Raw genomic sequence first — 13,905 nt, 5'->3', positions numbered from 1 at the left:
CTTGGTGAAGGATGGGAGCATGTACCATTCATCCCCAGGTGCCCCCAGTACCTAGGCTGGAGCCCAGCACATAGTAGGTGCTCAAGACATGTTTACTTACTGAATGAATGGGCCAGATTTTATCCAGAGTGAGAGGAAATGTTGCATTTCCCCCAGCAGCCCTGGGGGGACAGATAGATCAGACGGACAGACAAAGCTTTTCTTGACCTTGGTGTGGGTAGATGAGAAGGCACCCTACTGGGGACAGGACGCCCTCAACTCCATGGGCCATGCCCAGCCTTTAAGAGGACTTATGATCACAAAGCATTGTGAAATGGCCAGATGACCCCTGCCATCCAAGGGTCACTGTTTTCACCCTGCCTCTGGACACTGTCAACAGCAGATGGGGAAATTGGGGCCCAGAAAAGGGAAGAGCCCTGCTTAGTGCCCCCTCTAGTCAAAGCAGGAGGACGGCCAGGACTCTGCCAGGGACAAAGTCCTGCTCTCAAGTTCACAGTGAGTCCCCACCCACCACTCCAGAGGGGCAGTGGGAGCGTGGGCAGGGCTCTTCCTCAGAGGTGGCAGCCTGGCCACAACCCTCTCCCCAGCCGGTCCCTGCTTCCAGCCAACTCTTTCCTGCACTTTCCTGTTTCTGAACAAACACCTCCCCCACAATGTCCCAAGTTCTCGGTCATTGTTCTTCCTTGATAGTGGCGGAGGCCAAAGTGGACGTGCAGTAAGGGTCTGAATGGGCTGCGGTGCTGGGTACCATCCCCTCCTCTGGGATCTGAGGTCACCACCATGGGACCAAGCCCCCATGAAGATAGGGAAACTGAGGCCTGAGGTCAGAAGCGACAGGCTCAAAGCCATGGGGGTCACTCTCCCAGCATGAGTTACCACCTGGGTGGGGGTGCTGCCCTTAGGAAGGGTGGCCCTGGGGGCTGAGTCAGGATCTGCGGCTATAGTGGAGGAAAGTCAGTGGCTGCTCCTGCTGCCCCCTACCCAGGTGGCTAGGGGGTTCTAGCATCTGCCTCTTACCCTGCCAGGCAGCTCTTACCAGCCTCCCCGCCATGACTCTCCATCACACTCCCATTCCCAGCTATTCCCTATTTCCCATTCCCCACCCCACACCCTTTCCTCACCCCAGGATGAACTCTGTCTACAACACCCAAGACATTTTCTTCATCCCTGTCTTTGCACAGGCTGTTCCTTCCATCCAGGGTAAGGACAATAGTTCATACTCAACTGTGGCCTAAGTCTCAGGTAGCACATGTATTCGGCCTCATTACTTCAACAACCACTTCCCCCATCATTGTCATCACTGCCCCCATTTACCAGATGAGACCACTGAGGCTTGAAGAGGTAACTGGCCAAAGGATAGTTTTGTGCAGAGCTGGGGCTTGAACCCAGATCTGACTTAACCACTCTCTGCAGAGGGAAATCCCATCCATCTTGTGAGACTAAATTCAAATGTCACCTCCTCCGTGACACTCTCCCTGATTTCCCCAGATGTCACTTCTGTTCAGCAACAGTCTGCCCCCCACTCCCTGCAGGCTGAGTTCCTTCAAGTCTAGGACACAAAACAGGGGCTCCCACACAGGCAGGGCCTGGGAGCTGGGGCTCAGGTGACACCCAGACACGTAGAATGTCTCTGGCCCAGTCAGCTGAGCAGAAGGGAGACTTCCAATCCTTTCCGTGCCTCTGTGGTCAGGAACAGAACCAAGTGAAGAGTGAAGGGGCAGGTCATGCAGGGCACTTAGCAGGGGCAGGGCGGATGCAGGAGGAGGACTCTCAGTGGCCTGAGCATTACCGGGCATTTATACAACTCCCAATTCTCACAGCATGAACCTGTTTCTCCATGGAATCCTCCACATACTGCTAGCCCATTTTTACAGTTCAAGAAACTGAGACTCAGAAAAGGGAAGTGACTTGCCCAAAGTCACAATGCTTGAACCCAGATCTCCAGTTTCCCAGGCCAAGACTGGGGAAGAGACTAGCCAGAGGCCACTTCAAGAAAGGCAAGAGTAGGAGATGGATCACGGGGCCTGAGAGACCCTTGAAGACTGAACTCCCAGCAAATACCTAGGCAGGCTCCCAGCCTCAGCTTAAACCCTTCCACGCATGGGGAACTCACTACTTCAGGAACTCCCTACTTCCTGAGGAAGCCTGTGCAATGTTGCTCATCCCTGACCGTGGGAAAAGTCTCCCCCATGGGGAGGAAGGAGAAAGCAAATGAACTTCACTGATGAGTCAAGTTCATTTATGCTCACACTGATGAGAAAACTGAGATTCAGGGGCAACACTACAGGGCCCAGGGCACACAACCAGCGTCTGGAGGGTGGGGATTCAACCCTAGGTCTACCAGATTCCAAGCACAGATTTGCTCAAACCCCTCTCTGATCAGGCACCAGGCCAGCCTTCCCCACTCCTAAGACAACCTGATGGTGTAAAGTCGGCCCAGGTCCCTGCTGGATGCTACCAACCCCCCTCCTCCCTCCTGCCAAGGGCACCACAGTGCGCCAGAGCCTTTGCCTGGGACTCCCCCCCAATTCCAGGGCCTCTTCAAAGGCCTCCTCCTTCCAGGGGGCCTCCCTCCCTCCCATCCAGCCATAGAAGGAAGTACACCCCCCACCACCATCCGGTCCAGAAAGCAGCCCCCTGGATCACACCCGTTTCCAGCTAAGGATCCAGTTACTGGAAAAAGAAAACGCTGCTCAAACCTCCCCCTCCTCTCAGGCCAGCCTCCAGGGCTGGAGAGAAACTCTTTTCAAAGGTGGTGCCCACCCACTGGGAGTGGTCCCAGACAGATCCTTAAAAGCCGCGGCTCCTTTGAAGCCCAAGATCCCAGGGACAGGGCTCCCTGAAGTCCACCCAACTGTCCCTCCACCCAGGAGGTGCAGGAACCTGCAGAGTCCCTGAGGAGGTGGGGGCGGGGGGCTAAGCTGAGGGGCCAGGGCAAGAAGGCAAGGTGCGGCAAAGCCGAGATCCACTCAGGAATGCTTTATTGCCCAGCTGCTGAGCAAACTGAGGCAGAGTTGAGCAGGAAGTGGAATCTCCGAGGTGGAAGAAAGAGAATCCTAGACTGTAATCTCCCCTTTCTCTACCCGTGGCATAAGGGATTATACTAGAGTCTCAGTTTCCCACGAAGATGGAAGATGAAGGAGAAGCTGGGGTAATGGGGACCAAGCAGACACAATAACGGGCAACTACAAGGGGCGGCTGAGGGGGTCCCGGGTAAAAAAAAGAAGAATCCAGGGTCCTTGGCATCCCAGGGCATCAGGTGGTGAAGTAGCGGTAGGCATGGCCTGGGGGGTCAGGGGTCGGGGTGGCGCCTACCCCTGGAGGGCCGGGTCCGGCTGCGGGAGCGGCTCCTCTGTCGCTGCAGCCGGGGCCGCCGCAGCAGCCGGTAGTAGTAGGAGGGCCTCCCGGTGCTCTTCCTGGCGCTGCCGCCCGCGGACATGCTGCCGCCCGCCGGGCACCGGGCCGGGCCTGGGCGCGCTCACACGGGCCCCATCGCCCGCTCCGGCTGGCCCGGCGGGCGTCCCGGCGTTCTCCAGAGCGCTGGTGCGGCTGCCGCCGAGGCCAAGGCTGCCCCACAAAGTCGCTCAAACTCCTCCTCCTGCCCCCGCCCTCCCAGGAGCAGCCGGCCCCGCCGCGGGGGCCAGGGACCGGGGCCCGGCTGGCACCCGCCCCGAAAAGTCAGTGCGGGAGAAATCCTGGCCTGGAGTCCGAGGGGCGAGGCAGCCTGGAGTGCCCCGGGACCCCAGGCAAGCCCCCGGGAGAGTCACTGTGTCCACGCCCGCGCCTCAGCGATGATGCCCAACCTCGGGGCACACTTGGCGCCCCATCCCGCCGGCGGATATAGATAGTGCACACCCGCAGGTGTGCGCTCCCCGGAACTGGGCAGGGCGCAAGCGAGGCGGCCAGGCGGACACTGTATTCCGGAGCCAGTCACCTTCATTCAATCAGGGTCCGAATGAGGCTGACGCCGCGGGGCCCGATTCTGCCACTAGCGCTCAGGGCTGAGTATCGACCAGCAAATACAACGCTGTTCCGCTGGCCCCTGCCCCAACCAGGTTAAAAAGACTTCCTTTCACGCAGGACACTTGCCTGGTCTTTACATTTTAAAAAATATCCCGTGTGATAGACATATCATGGTGCATACTTCAAACACACAAAAAGTAGAGAGCACATAATGAACACCTATGTATCCAGCGAGATTTTGCCAAATCTAAACATTTGCCCCCTTGGATCCAGACCTTCCCCAAATAAAACCCCACAGATGCGATGGGGCGTGCACAGCAGCTCTGGCAGGCCTGCAGGCTGGGCAGAACTGAGGCTGGGAGAAGGGAGACCCTAACTCCCGCTCCTGCACCCTGCTGAAGCTATCTCCACTCACTCCGCAGCTCAAGAACCTTCTATGGCTCCCCAGAGTCCAAAAGCAACAAGTCCAAATAACCTTCCTTGGTGTTTTAGACTCCGACGATCTGGTTCCAACCAAACCACTCTTCAGCCTCCCCTACTACTCCCCTACTTGTCACTCCCAGCAGAGACTGCCCTCCCACCTACTTCCCCCTGCCTGGCCAGAGTCCATCCCCCTAGGGCCCACCTCCTCTAGCCTTCCCTGACCATCCTGGCCCTTGGTGGTCTCTCTCTTTTTACTCTCCCTTGCCCCCGCAGCACCATTTATCTTTTAAATTATTCAGACAACCACCTGCCTGAGCTCCATCCCCTCAAGTACAGAAGGGGAAACTGAGGCCCTGACAGGGAGGTCTGACTTGCCTCGGCTGGAGGCAAAGTAACTGAAGCAAGTGGTCTTAGCCTCGGATTCCCAACGCGGTTTTAGGGGTGTCTTTGTGGAGAGTCACACGAGCGTGCCTAAGGCAATCTGGATGTCCTCCAAAACACCCGAAAAGGTGGGGCCTAGAGGGGGCGGGGCAGTGTGGGCAGGAATCCAGGCCGGGTTTTGCACCTCACAAAGGAAGCCCCCTCCCTCGCTCCCTCAGCCAGGGGGAGGGCCCCCAGGTCAGGAGGAGCTTGGATCACAGCTGGAAGCCAGGCGCCTTCCCAGGACCAGGGGGGAGGGGCAGGAGGAGTAGTGCTCCTCCAAACCCAGTCTGGGTTGTCCAAAGCTATCAGCAATCCTGGCCCCTTGCCCCAGAGTACTGGCCAATCCCTCGGGAAGATGGAAAGCCCAAGGCCTGTAAAGGACCCCATAGCCCCCTTTGGGTTAAGGATCGCTCTGGCTCATTCTCCATAGCAGACATTGGCAAGGAGCATCTTTTACAAGTGCAGAGGCCGCTGGGAAGAGCTGGACCCAGACCCTCAGCGCAGAGGCAAGCTGTGAAGCTTCGTAGCATGCGTCTTCCTCCCCAACCCTGAGCTTCCCCTCTCAGGTGGGGCTCCCACAGCCACCTACCCACCCTTGGCACTTCTAGGAATGAATAACCTCCACTTCAGGCCCACCAGTGTCGGGGAGTGGAGGAGTGGAAGACTCCCAGGAAGTCTAGCTCAGGGTGGGGGCAACAGGCCTCTTCCCAGGGCCTGGAGTTCATCTGGACCAGTTTCCTTCAAAAAGCAGGAATCCCCTACTCAGCCAGGTTCTAACCTTCCTTGAGGGGCTAAGAGGCTTCCTGCCAGCAGTGGCCGGGATGACTTGGGGGGGGGGAGGACTTGCAACAAGCAGATTTAGGTGTGTGTGTGTGGAGGGAAGTGGGGGAAGTAGCCAGGAACTCAGGATTTCATCTGTAAATACAGGTGGGCTCCGAAAGTCTGGCATGGTCTCTCTGCTTATACTTGGGTTTCGCAAGTCCTTCCCTGTGCCTCAGTTTCCCTGCCTACAAAGAGAAGCTATGGACCTCCAACCTATCTGCCTTGTGGAAAGAGAAGGGTCGGCTAATGAAAAGGAAGAAGTTTCTGCATTCCAGGCCTTGGGATGGTGTGGGCTTTGCCAACCACCCAGGTTGGAATCTCCACAGGTCTCAGGTGGGTTCTGAGTAGGTAGCAGCTGATGTACTGAGTAAGAAGGGAGCCGGGGGCAGGGCAGGAGGTAGTAGAAAGGGGGCCTGGGCTCCCTGCCCCTCCTCCTGGCTCAGGACCCCCAGGGCGAGCAGGCAGACAAAGGCTGCTCCCTGCACACCCAGCGGAGCATCTGGAATCAATCCTGCTGTAGAACAAGCCACCCACCCCTCCCACTACCCCTGTGGCCTCCTCCCTTTAAACAGAAGCAGTCCCCCTTCCGGAGACTGCCTAGACTGGAGGAGGGACACCTGAGAATGCTCCCCCCACCACCACTTCCTGGACAGACCCCCTCCTAGGCCCTGCTGAATCGTGAGCCCGGCCCCCTAGGGCTGATAGTCTGTCAGTGGTCTTGTTCTCTCACCTCCTTCTTGCCTCCAGAGGGGCTCCAGAATAGGCCGTTTTCACCTCCCCCACACGCTGCTTTAGGTGGGGGTCAGAGCAGCAGCCTCCATGCCCCTGAGTCTCCAAATCACTTGCAGCTCATTAAAAGTGCATATTTCTGAGGTTCCTCCAAGACTTTTGATTCAGTGGGTCTGAGTGGGACCTGGAACTCTGCTGGCTAAATCAGATCTGAGCCAACTCCGACCACCACCTTCACCAACCTTCAAAAGCCCCCAACGGTATACTCCCACAGTACTGAAGAAAAGGACCCAGCTGGGTCACAGAGCAATCACCTCCCCTTGTCACCCCACCCACTCCACCCAACCTGATCTGTCTGCGCTTCAGCCTCCAAAAGCTCCACGCTCATTCCCATCTCCCTTTTCCCTGTTTGTCAGATATGGCTACCAGGAAGCTCTCCTTTCTGCACCCATCAGGTCAATTCCTCCTTATCCCTCAGGACTCAGCAAAAACATCACCCCATTAAAGAAGTCTGAGCCCCAGTGAGAGACACCCCTACCCTTGCCACACCCCATCAATTGGTTTGAATAATTAGGACGCAGAAGATTAGGGAGGATGGACCTACAGAATTTCCCTCGGACAGAGAACCATCAGCATCTGGGTGTCCTGAGAATTATACCCTGCTGGCAAGGAAGTGGTAGGTGGCCTAAGATGGGGGGCTGGAAGTCCAGGTACACCACAGGCCAGGCCAGGGCTGGGTCACAGGGGCCCCTGATGCAGGGGAGGCGGCCAGCCCAGTGCAGTTTCCCATCTTACTGGGGGTGTTAGGTTTCCAGTCACTGAGGAAGGAGCAAAAGTGGCCTATGTCAGTATTACCCTCGAAAAGCCTTACATTGCCCGGAAAGGACAGTTTTTCTTCTAGTCATAGGAGAGAGCACCCATTTCTTCAACTGAGCGCAAAGCCAAAGGGCCTGGCCTTTCCTGAGGGGCCATTTTGTGCAGGAAGAAAACAAGAGCGACAAGGACCAGTTATCTACCTGAAACTCCCTCCACGGAGGAGAGATGCTCACACCTGGAGGGGACCCCAGAAGTCCAAGACTTCTAACATAGGAAGGTTACAAGTTTGGCCTGGGAAGCTTTGTCTGAGATTCAATACTAATAAACTGTTCAGAATTGACTGTGTGTCAGACCCTGTCTGCAGCATTCTATGCACATTCTCTCATTTAATTTCACAACATTCCTATGAGGCAGATGGTTACCACCTTCATTTTACAGAAAATATTGGAGGCACAGAGAGGGTAAGTTCCCTAAGGTCACACAGCTCGTACTAGGAGTCAGGATTTGAACCCAAGTGGGCTGGAAAGACAAAGTCTTAAGGCTGAGCAGGACTTAATGCAGAGATGAAGGAGGGGCAAAAGCCTGGAACTTTCCTTAAAAGCCAGTTTTGACAAGGAACAGGAGGAGGTGAGGAGGGACGGGAATCCTGACAGGGGAAACACTGGAACCCACACCAGGCCCGACACAATGGGTATCTGGAGGACTCAGACCTGTCAGGTTTCCTGTCGGGACAAGGGTGGGCAGTGGTGCCCAGAAGTCCCCAGGCAAGCAGCTCTGTACACATCCGCCTGGGGCCTCCCAAGCAGGTCTCAACCTCAGAGTCACCGCAGCCCTAAGCAGGGGTGTGAGTGGGGGTGTTGCAGTATCATTCATTTGATATGGTCATGGGTCTCTGCCCCAGGAGGCGGCCCATCTGGCAGGCAATGACAGCTTCCTGCGTCCACTGTTCATCCGGGAACAAGGCTAGACCAGTAGGACCTTCAGGAGATGGGGGAGGCTGGAATGGGGGACTCGCAGCACAGGGTGGAAGATGCAGACAAGTCCTGTGAAGTCCCACTCAAGCTCTCAAACCCAGCCAATTGTCCACCACCTCCACTGCTCCCTGGGACTTCCCCCTCTAAAGACCCCAACGAATTTAATGTAATCTGATTGCCTCTCCCAACCAGCCTGAAGTAGCATCACTCCCTGCAGATGGGAAGGAAGACCAGGGGAGGGAGTGACTCGCCTGAGGTCACACATGGCGGCTGGGGGTTTGTCCCAGAGCTGCCAAGACCTGCTTTCCCCCTCAGTTACCTGGATCACCACTCCAGAATGCCCGATGCATTCTGCCCATAGGTGCCCTGGGCTTCCACCCCAGGCCAGCTGCCCCCGAAGCTCAGGGCTCCAATCCTATTGTAGTTGGGGGAGGCTGGGATCCAGTTTTTAGGCCCCAGCCCTCGCCCTTCCTTCCACACCCCCACCCTAGCAGCCGGCATTTCAGCCCAGATGGCCAGGCCTGGAGCCACTCTCCTCATGTACTTCCTCTCCCTGCCCTGACCCAGAAATGCTGCCAAGCTCCAGGTGGACCTACAGCCCTCCTTCTCCAGCCCAGGCCTGGGGCTGAGACTCTGGGTCTCCAGGCTTCTTCCTCTCCTTCCAGTTGAGGGACCCAGACAGCTCCATACCCACTGGGCCACCAGAGGGGGTGGCATATGGTCCCAGCGTGAGGTCAGAGAATGCCCTCCCTTCCCAGGCAGGCATGCCTGGTCATCTGTGAACTATTTCATGGCTGGCACTGGCCTGAGTTCCCGGGGGATGAGACTCATTCAATCCCGGCAGATCCCACTGAGGAGGGCAGATGAACAGACCCAGTAGCCAGCTCCTAGGAAGGGAGCTGAAAGAGTGTGGGATTTGGAGTGAGGAACAAGCACTTCTTGGCTGTGTGACCCCAGATTAGTGCCTTCACCTCTCTGTGCTTCTGTTTCCTCAACTATAGAATAGGCATGATAATACTTACACTTGTGAGGTTGTGGAAGGTTGAATAGCACAGTTGTTAGTCCTGTCACAGCCATATCCCCAGTGCACAGAACAGTGCTTGATAACCGTTTGATGAATGAAGTGAGCTGGGCTCAAAGTCCCCATTCTTTTTTCAAGAAGGGCAGCTGTGGGACCTGGGACAGGTGACTTCACCTCTCTGGGCCTGGGCTTTCCTCCATGTGACATGTGGACAGCAGGCTGCAAAGTTGACTTTCAAGCTGCAGCCTGGGGCTGGTTAGGAGGCCAAGCTGGAAGTCCTGACACTATGCAGTAGTTGGCACAGAATAAATGAATGGGTGAATGAATGCCTTCGCTTTGCCATGTACCTTTGAGCAAGTCCCCTTCTGTTCACAGCCCCAGCTTCCCCTCCTGTAAAATGGGGTTGGCCTGGGTGGTCTTTCAGAACGCTTGGGCACTGACACTCAAAGCCTCTGTGCCCAGTTCAGAACATAAACGTGAGCCACAGCAGGTGTTAGAGGGGGAGCAGTCTACGCCAGAGCCGTGGTTCTCGCACTTGCTGGTCTTTCCTGGAGACCCCAGCCAGACCATAGCTGGCGCTCTCAGGCCATGTGGGGTAGGGTTTAATGTAGCTTCTGCAGCTTGTCATCCACCCCTCAATTCCTTTGGAGAGGGCGAACAATGCTCGCCCTGCCCCCACCCTAGGAATAGCATTTTGTCTGGAAACTCCACCAGGGGTAGGAGGAAGGGCTGGGGCCCTAGAATTTCTGTGCCTACTCATACAGGAAGTAGCTGAAAGTTTGGGGCCAACGAAAACAAGCTCAAGGTCATCCTGGAAATCAGCAGCCCAACTCTCCCAGGGCTGGGGACTTGCCCCTCTCCCCAGGTGGGGCTCTCCTGGTGATTAATAATTAACAGAGGGGCGGGCGGTTGCTCAGTGGTTAGAGCGCAGTGCTCATAACACCAAGATCGCCAGTTCGATTCCCACATGCCCCATGGAGAAAACAACGGCTTGAGCTTGGAGCTGAGCCGCCAGTGGGCAGCTGGTTGTCGCAGTGGTTAGAGCGCAGAGCTCCTAACACCAAGGTCGCTGGTTGAATCCCCACATGGGCCAGTGAGCTGCACACTCCACAACTAGATTGAAAATGACTTGACCGGGAGCTGAGCTGCGACCTCCACAACTAGACTGAAAAAACGACTTGACATAGAGCTGATGGGTTCTGGAAAACCACATTGTTCCCCAATGTTCCCCAGTAAAAATTTAAATAATAATAATAATTAACAGAGAGAGACAGTCAGGAGGGATGGTCCAGGACCACAGCCAAAGGCCTAAGAGGAAGCAATATTCACTGAGCCTTGTCTGGCATACCTTTGATGACGGGGAGCTCACTACCGCACTGGCCCCTGTCCTCAGAAAGTCTGAAGGTGAAGCTACCTTCCCACAACTAGGAGTTACAGAAGGCCTTAGAGATCTAGTGGTCATCCCACCCTCAACCCAGGGCTCAGAAGGCTTGGGACTTGCCCAAGATCACTCAGACACTCCCTGTGTCCTTTCTCAATTTACATACGGCAGCAGACGAAGCTGTTCCAGGCAGAGCCAATAGGGGAGTTGGGGGTGAAGCGTGGGCTTCAGCCCCACCCCCCACATCCCTCCAGGCTTAAATGCCCTAGTTAGGGTTTAGGGGACTGACCTCTGGTTGACTTTTATTAGAAAGCCCAGAGGACATGGGTGGGGGCCCTGAGTTGATCTCAGTGCCACTGAGCGCCCTGGGGAAGCAGCCTGGGTTATAGAGGCCTCTACACAGCCCCTCCGACGTGGCCCTCTCCTTTCCCCCTGTAGCCTCTGCCCAGGAAGCTACAAGGTGGCTTCAGAATTGTCTGCACCTACTTTCTCTGACCTCGTGCTCCCTGTGCCCTCCTGGTGCCCCCTCCCTCACACCCAGCACGCTTACACAGGCCTGCGTGCACACAGACCCAGAGGCGGGCTCTCTCCAGGCCCTGCCAGGCTCAGGCCCAGTCACCTGGAGCCCTCAGGAGGTGCTGGCTCCTGCTGCCCCCTGCTGGCTATGGAGCCCTCGAACAGAGTCCCTCCTGGCCCTGAGGCCGCCATGGGGAGCAGTAGCCTGGCTGTGCCCACCCCAGGGGCCCCAGGGCAGCATGACACCGGGTCCCAGTCAGCTGAGTGACTTGGGCAAGCTATCCATTCGAATGCCCTCTGGGCCCTTGTTCCCACTGGCGCAAAGGGGATGGCCCAGAACCTGAATTCTCAGACTGTAAGGCACTTTAGTCCCCTGAGGAGCATGTTAAAATGCAGAAGCCCAGGCCCACCAGGGAGAGTCTGGTTTAGCCCACCTGGGGAGGAGCCCAGGAATCTGCATTTTAACCAACAGGGGGTGGGCCCACACTGACCTCACTGGCCCACCTATTGCTCTCTGTCAGGGCCCCCTGGTTCTGTATAAAGACTTCTGGGACCCCAGCCCCTGACAGGTCCCAAGCCTTTTTACAAACTGTAGCCTGTCCCCTTTCTCAGCACCCTGTGGCAGGCAAGGATTCCAAGCCTCACAGTACAGATGGACACACTAGGCTCAGAATGGACAGAAACAACCAGTTTGCCCAAGTCCCATTCCACAGTGAAGCTCCCAGCTTCCCCTTCCTCCCCAGGCTCCCCAAATGCAGTCTAGATTCCGGGGCCCAGCGGGTCAGCTCAGGCTGGGCAGCAGCCCTGACTGGTCCCCTTTGTCTTGGTCCCTGTGCCCTCTGACCTCACCAGGTCCTGGGCTGATTAAAATATCCCCTTACACCCCTGATAGGCCTAGTGTCACCTTACAGGCCTGGGAGGGACACAGTCCCATCTGAGGCGACACTGCCAGCTTGGTGCTGCACTCTGGCCACCGCCTATCAGGAGCTGGACACTGCCAGCACAGTGGAAACTAGAGAACCTTCACCCAAAATGTTTGCACAGACCAGCCAGGAGAAATAAAGACCCAGAGGGGAGAGCCTTGCCCAAGGTCACACAGGGCACACTTACTAACCCCAATACAGTGCCTACTCTCTGCCAGGCAATGTTAACTCAGTGAGTCTTTATGACAACCTTAAGGTAGACATTGTTACTCTCCCATTTTACAGGCACAGAAAGGTGATTGTAGCTGAGACAGGACTCGACCTAATACGGCCTGGCTCCTGATAGTGGTCCTGTGCTGCCACAAATGGTCTCCCTTCACCTGTCCCCAGGTAATTCGCCTGCCAGCCCCTTTTCAGGTGTCAAGAAAACAGAGCCATTTGTGAAAAGATGCCCTGTAACAATAAGTTCGGGCCTTGGCTTCCAGTCCCAGCCCCGGGGTACTGGTCAGTGGATGCTGCCCTGGCCCCCTCCCTAACCTCAGCTCTTCCCACTCCCTATACCTACCCTTCCTCAGCCACCCTGGTCCCCAGCACCCCACCACTTCTTTTCCTCATGTCTTTGCTCCTACGTTTCCCATCCCTAGAACACAGGACATGGGGCATGCTTTCTAGACTCTGAGTCCCCTCTGAGAATGGATTATTGCTAGCTCCAAATTCTTGCAATAGAGTCTATCCACCTCTCTCCATCTCCGCTGTCATCACCCAAATCCAGGTCACAAACTTTGGGGACTCCCACAGCCCCTAACTGGTCCCCCCAAATCTTTTCTTGACTCCTGAGTCTATTTTCCACAAGGCACCCAGTGTGAGCATTTTACAAACAGCCCTCTGTCCTAGCCACCCTGGCCCCACTGGTCTTTGGACACTGGTTCATCTCCGCCCCCAGCTCTCCTGAGCCATCTGGCCTACTCCCACTCACTCTTCCTTTCCCAGGAAACCACCCTCCTTCCCGCTCCAAATTCACTGCTCCACCCCCCCACCCCACCCCCAACAGCCTTCTGCATCATTTTCTCCAGGCTCCCTGCACCTTTCCTCCAGGGAGCCCATCGCATTGTGCATTGATATCTATTTTCTGATGACTCATCGCACATCTGTCTCTCCTGGCGCACGGCTCCCCCGAGGGTTGGGACCTGTCTGCTCACCGGCATAACCCTGGTGCCCAGACCAGGGCCTCCAAATGGCTGCTGCCAATCAGAAGGAGAATGGGGGCATCACAGTCGTATTTGTAGAAAAGCACGGCACACGTGCTGGAGACCTCTGGGCCTCTGTGCATCTTGAAGTTCCGGGGCTCACAGCAAAATGGGGCCAATGTCCTCCATCCCCATCCCAAACAAGTCACAGCTCAGGACTTATTAATTTTCCTCCCCACAGGTTCCAGTGCTTTTCATTCTGTGATTTATAGTCCATCCAATAAATTTCCCCCATTATCTTTCACATGCAGCGTGCTGCCTTTCTGCCATTTAATAATACATTTGGCTCCCTGGGACTCTCCCTGGAGAAATCTTAGGCTTGGCTCTAATTCAGGAGCCGGCCCATAAGGCTATGCGGGATTCTGAGGGCCCCTTTCAGAGCTAAACCTTGAGCAGGTCTGAACCTCACACTCAGGGCTATCTGGGCAGAGGCCCAACTCCTCTTCCCCCCGCCCTTCTACTCTCTGGCAGGAAAGTCTGGTGGAGAGAATGTAGGCTGAGATGTCCGGTGCCTACTGGGGCCCTGGTGGCCAGTTTTAAGCCTGCAGACTCTGATGCTTCCCTATCCAGCACCAATGCTTTCCAGAGGCTCCACAGCCATCATCTTGATGTACCTCTCCAACTCCCCCAGCAAGGCAGGAAATCATTAGACCCATTTCACAGATAA

The 13,905-nt window shown here is 56.1% G+C and overlaps 1 protein-coding gene across 6 annotated transcripts in view; it reads right to left on the bottom strand.

Annotated features, from left to right (window-relative positions):
* Window positions 1-13,905, bottom strand: part of DAB2IP (DAB2 interacting protein) — a 184,754-nt gene that overhangs the window by 118,930 nt on the left and 51,919 nt on the right. For 3 of the 6 annotated variants that reach the window (XM_033122303.1, XM_033122304.1, XM_033122301.1), the window contains exon 1: window positions 3,316-3,565. The exons of the other annotated variants lie outside the window; for them this stretch is intronic. In XM_033122303.1, coding sequence (XP_032978194.1) covers window positions 3,316-3,439 — 124 coding nt within the window. In that variant the 5' untranslated portion in view covers window positions 3,440-3,565. Of the gene's footprint in view, window positions 1-3,315; window positions 3,566-13,905 lie in introns of those variants that run through there. 6 annotated transcript variants of the gene reach the window in all.

The sequence above is a fragment of the Rhinolophus ferrumequinum genome, chromosome 12 (assembly GCF_004115265.2).
Source record: "Rhinolophus ferrumequinum isolate MPI-CBG mRhiFer1 chromosome 12, mRhiFer1_v1.p, whole genome shotgun sequence".
Classification (NCBI taxonomy): domain Eukaryota; kingdom Metazoa; phylum Chordata; class Mammalia; order Chiroptera; family Rhinolophidae; genus Rhinolophus; species Rhinolophus ferrumequinum.
The sequence above is the reverse complement of the archived record's forward strand: the minus strand, read 5'-3'. Positions and strand labels throughout refer to the sequence as shown.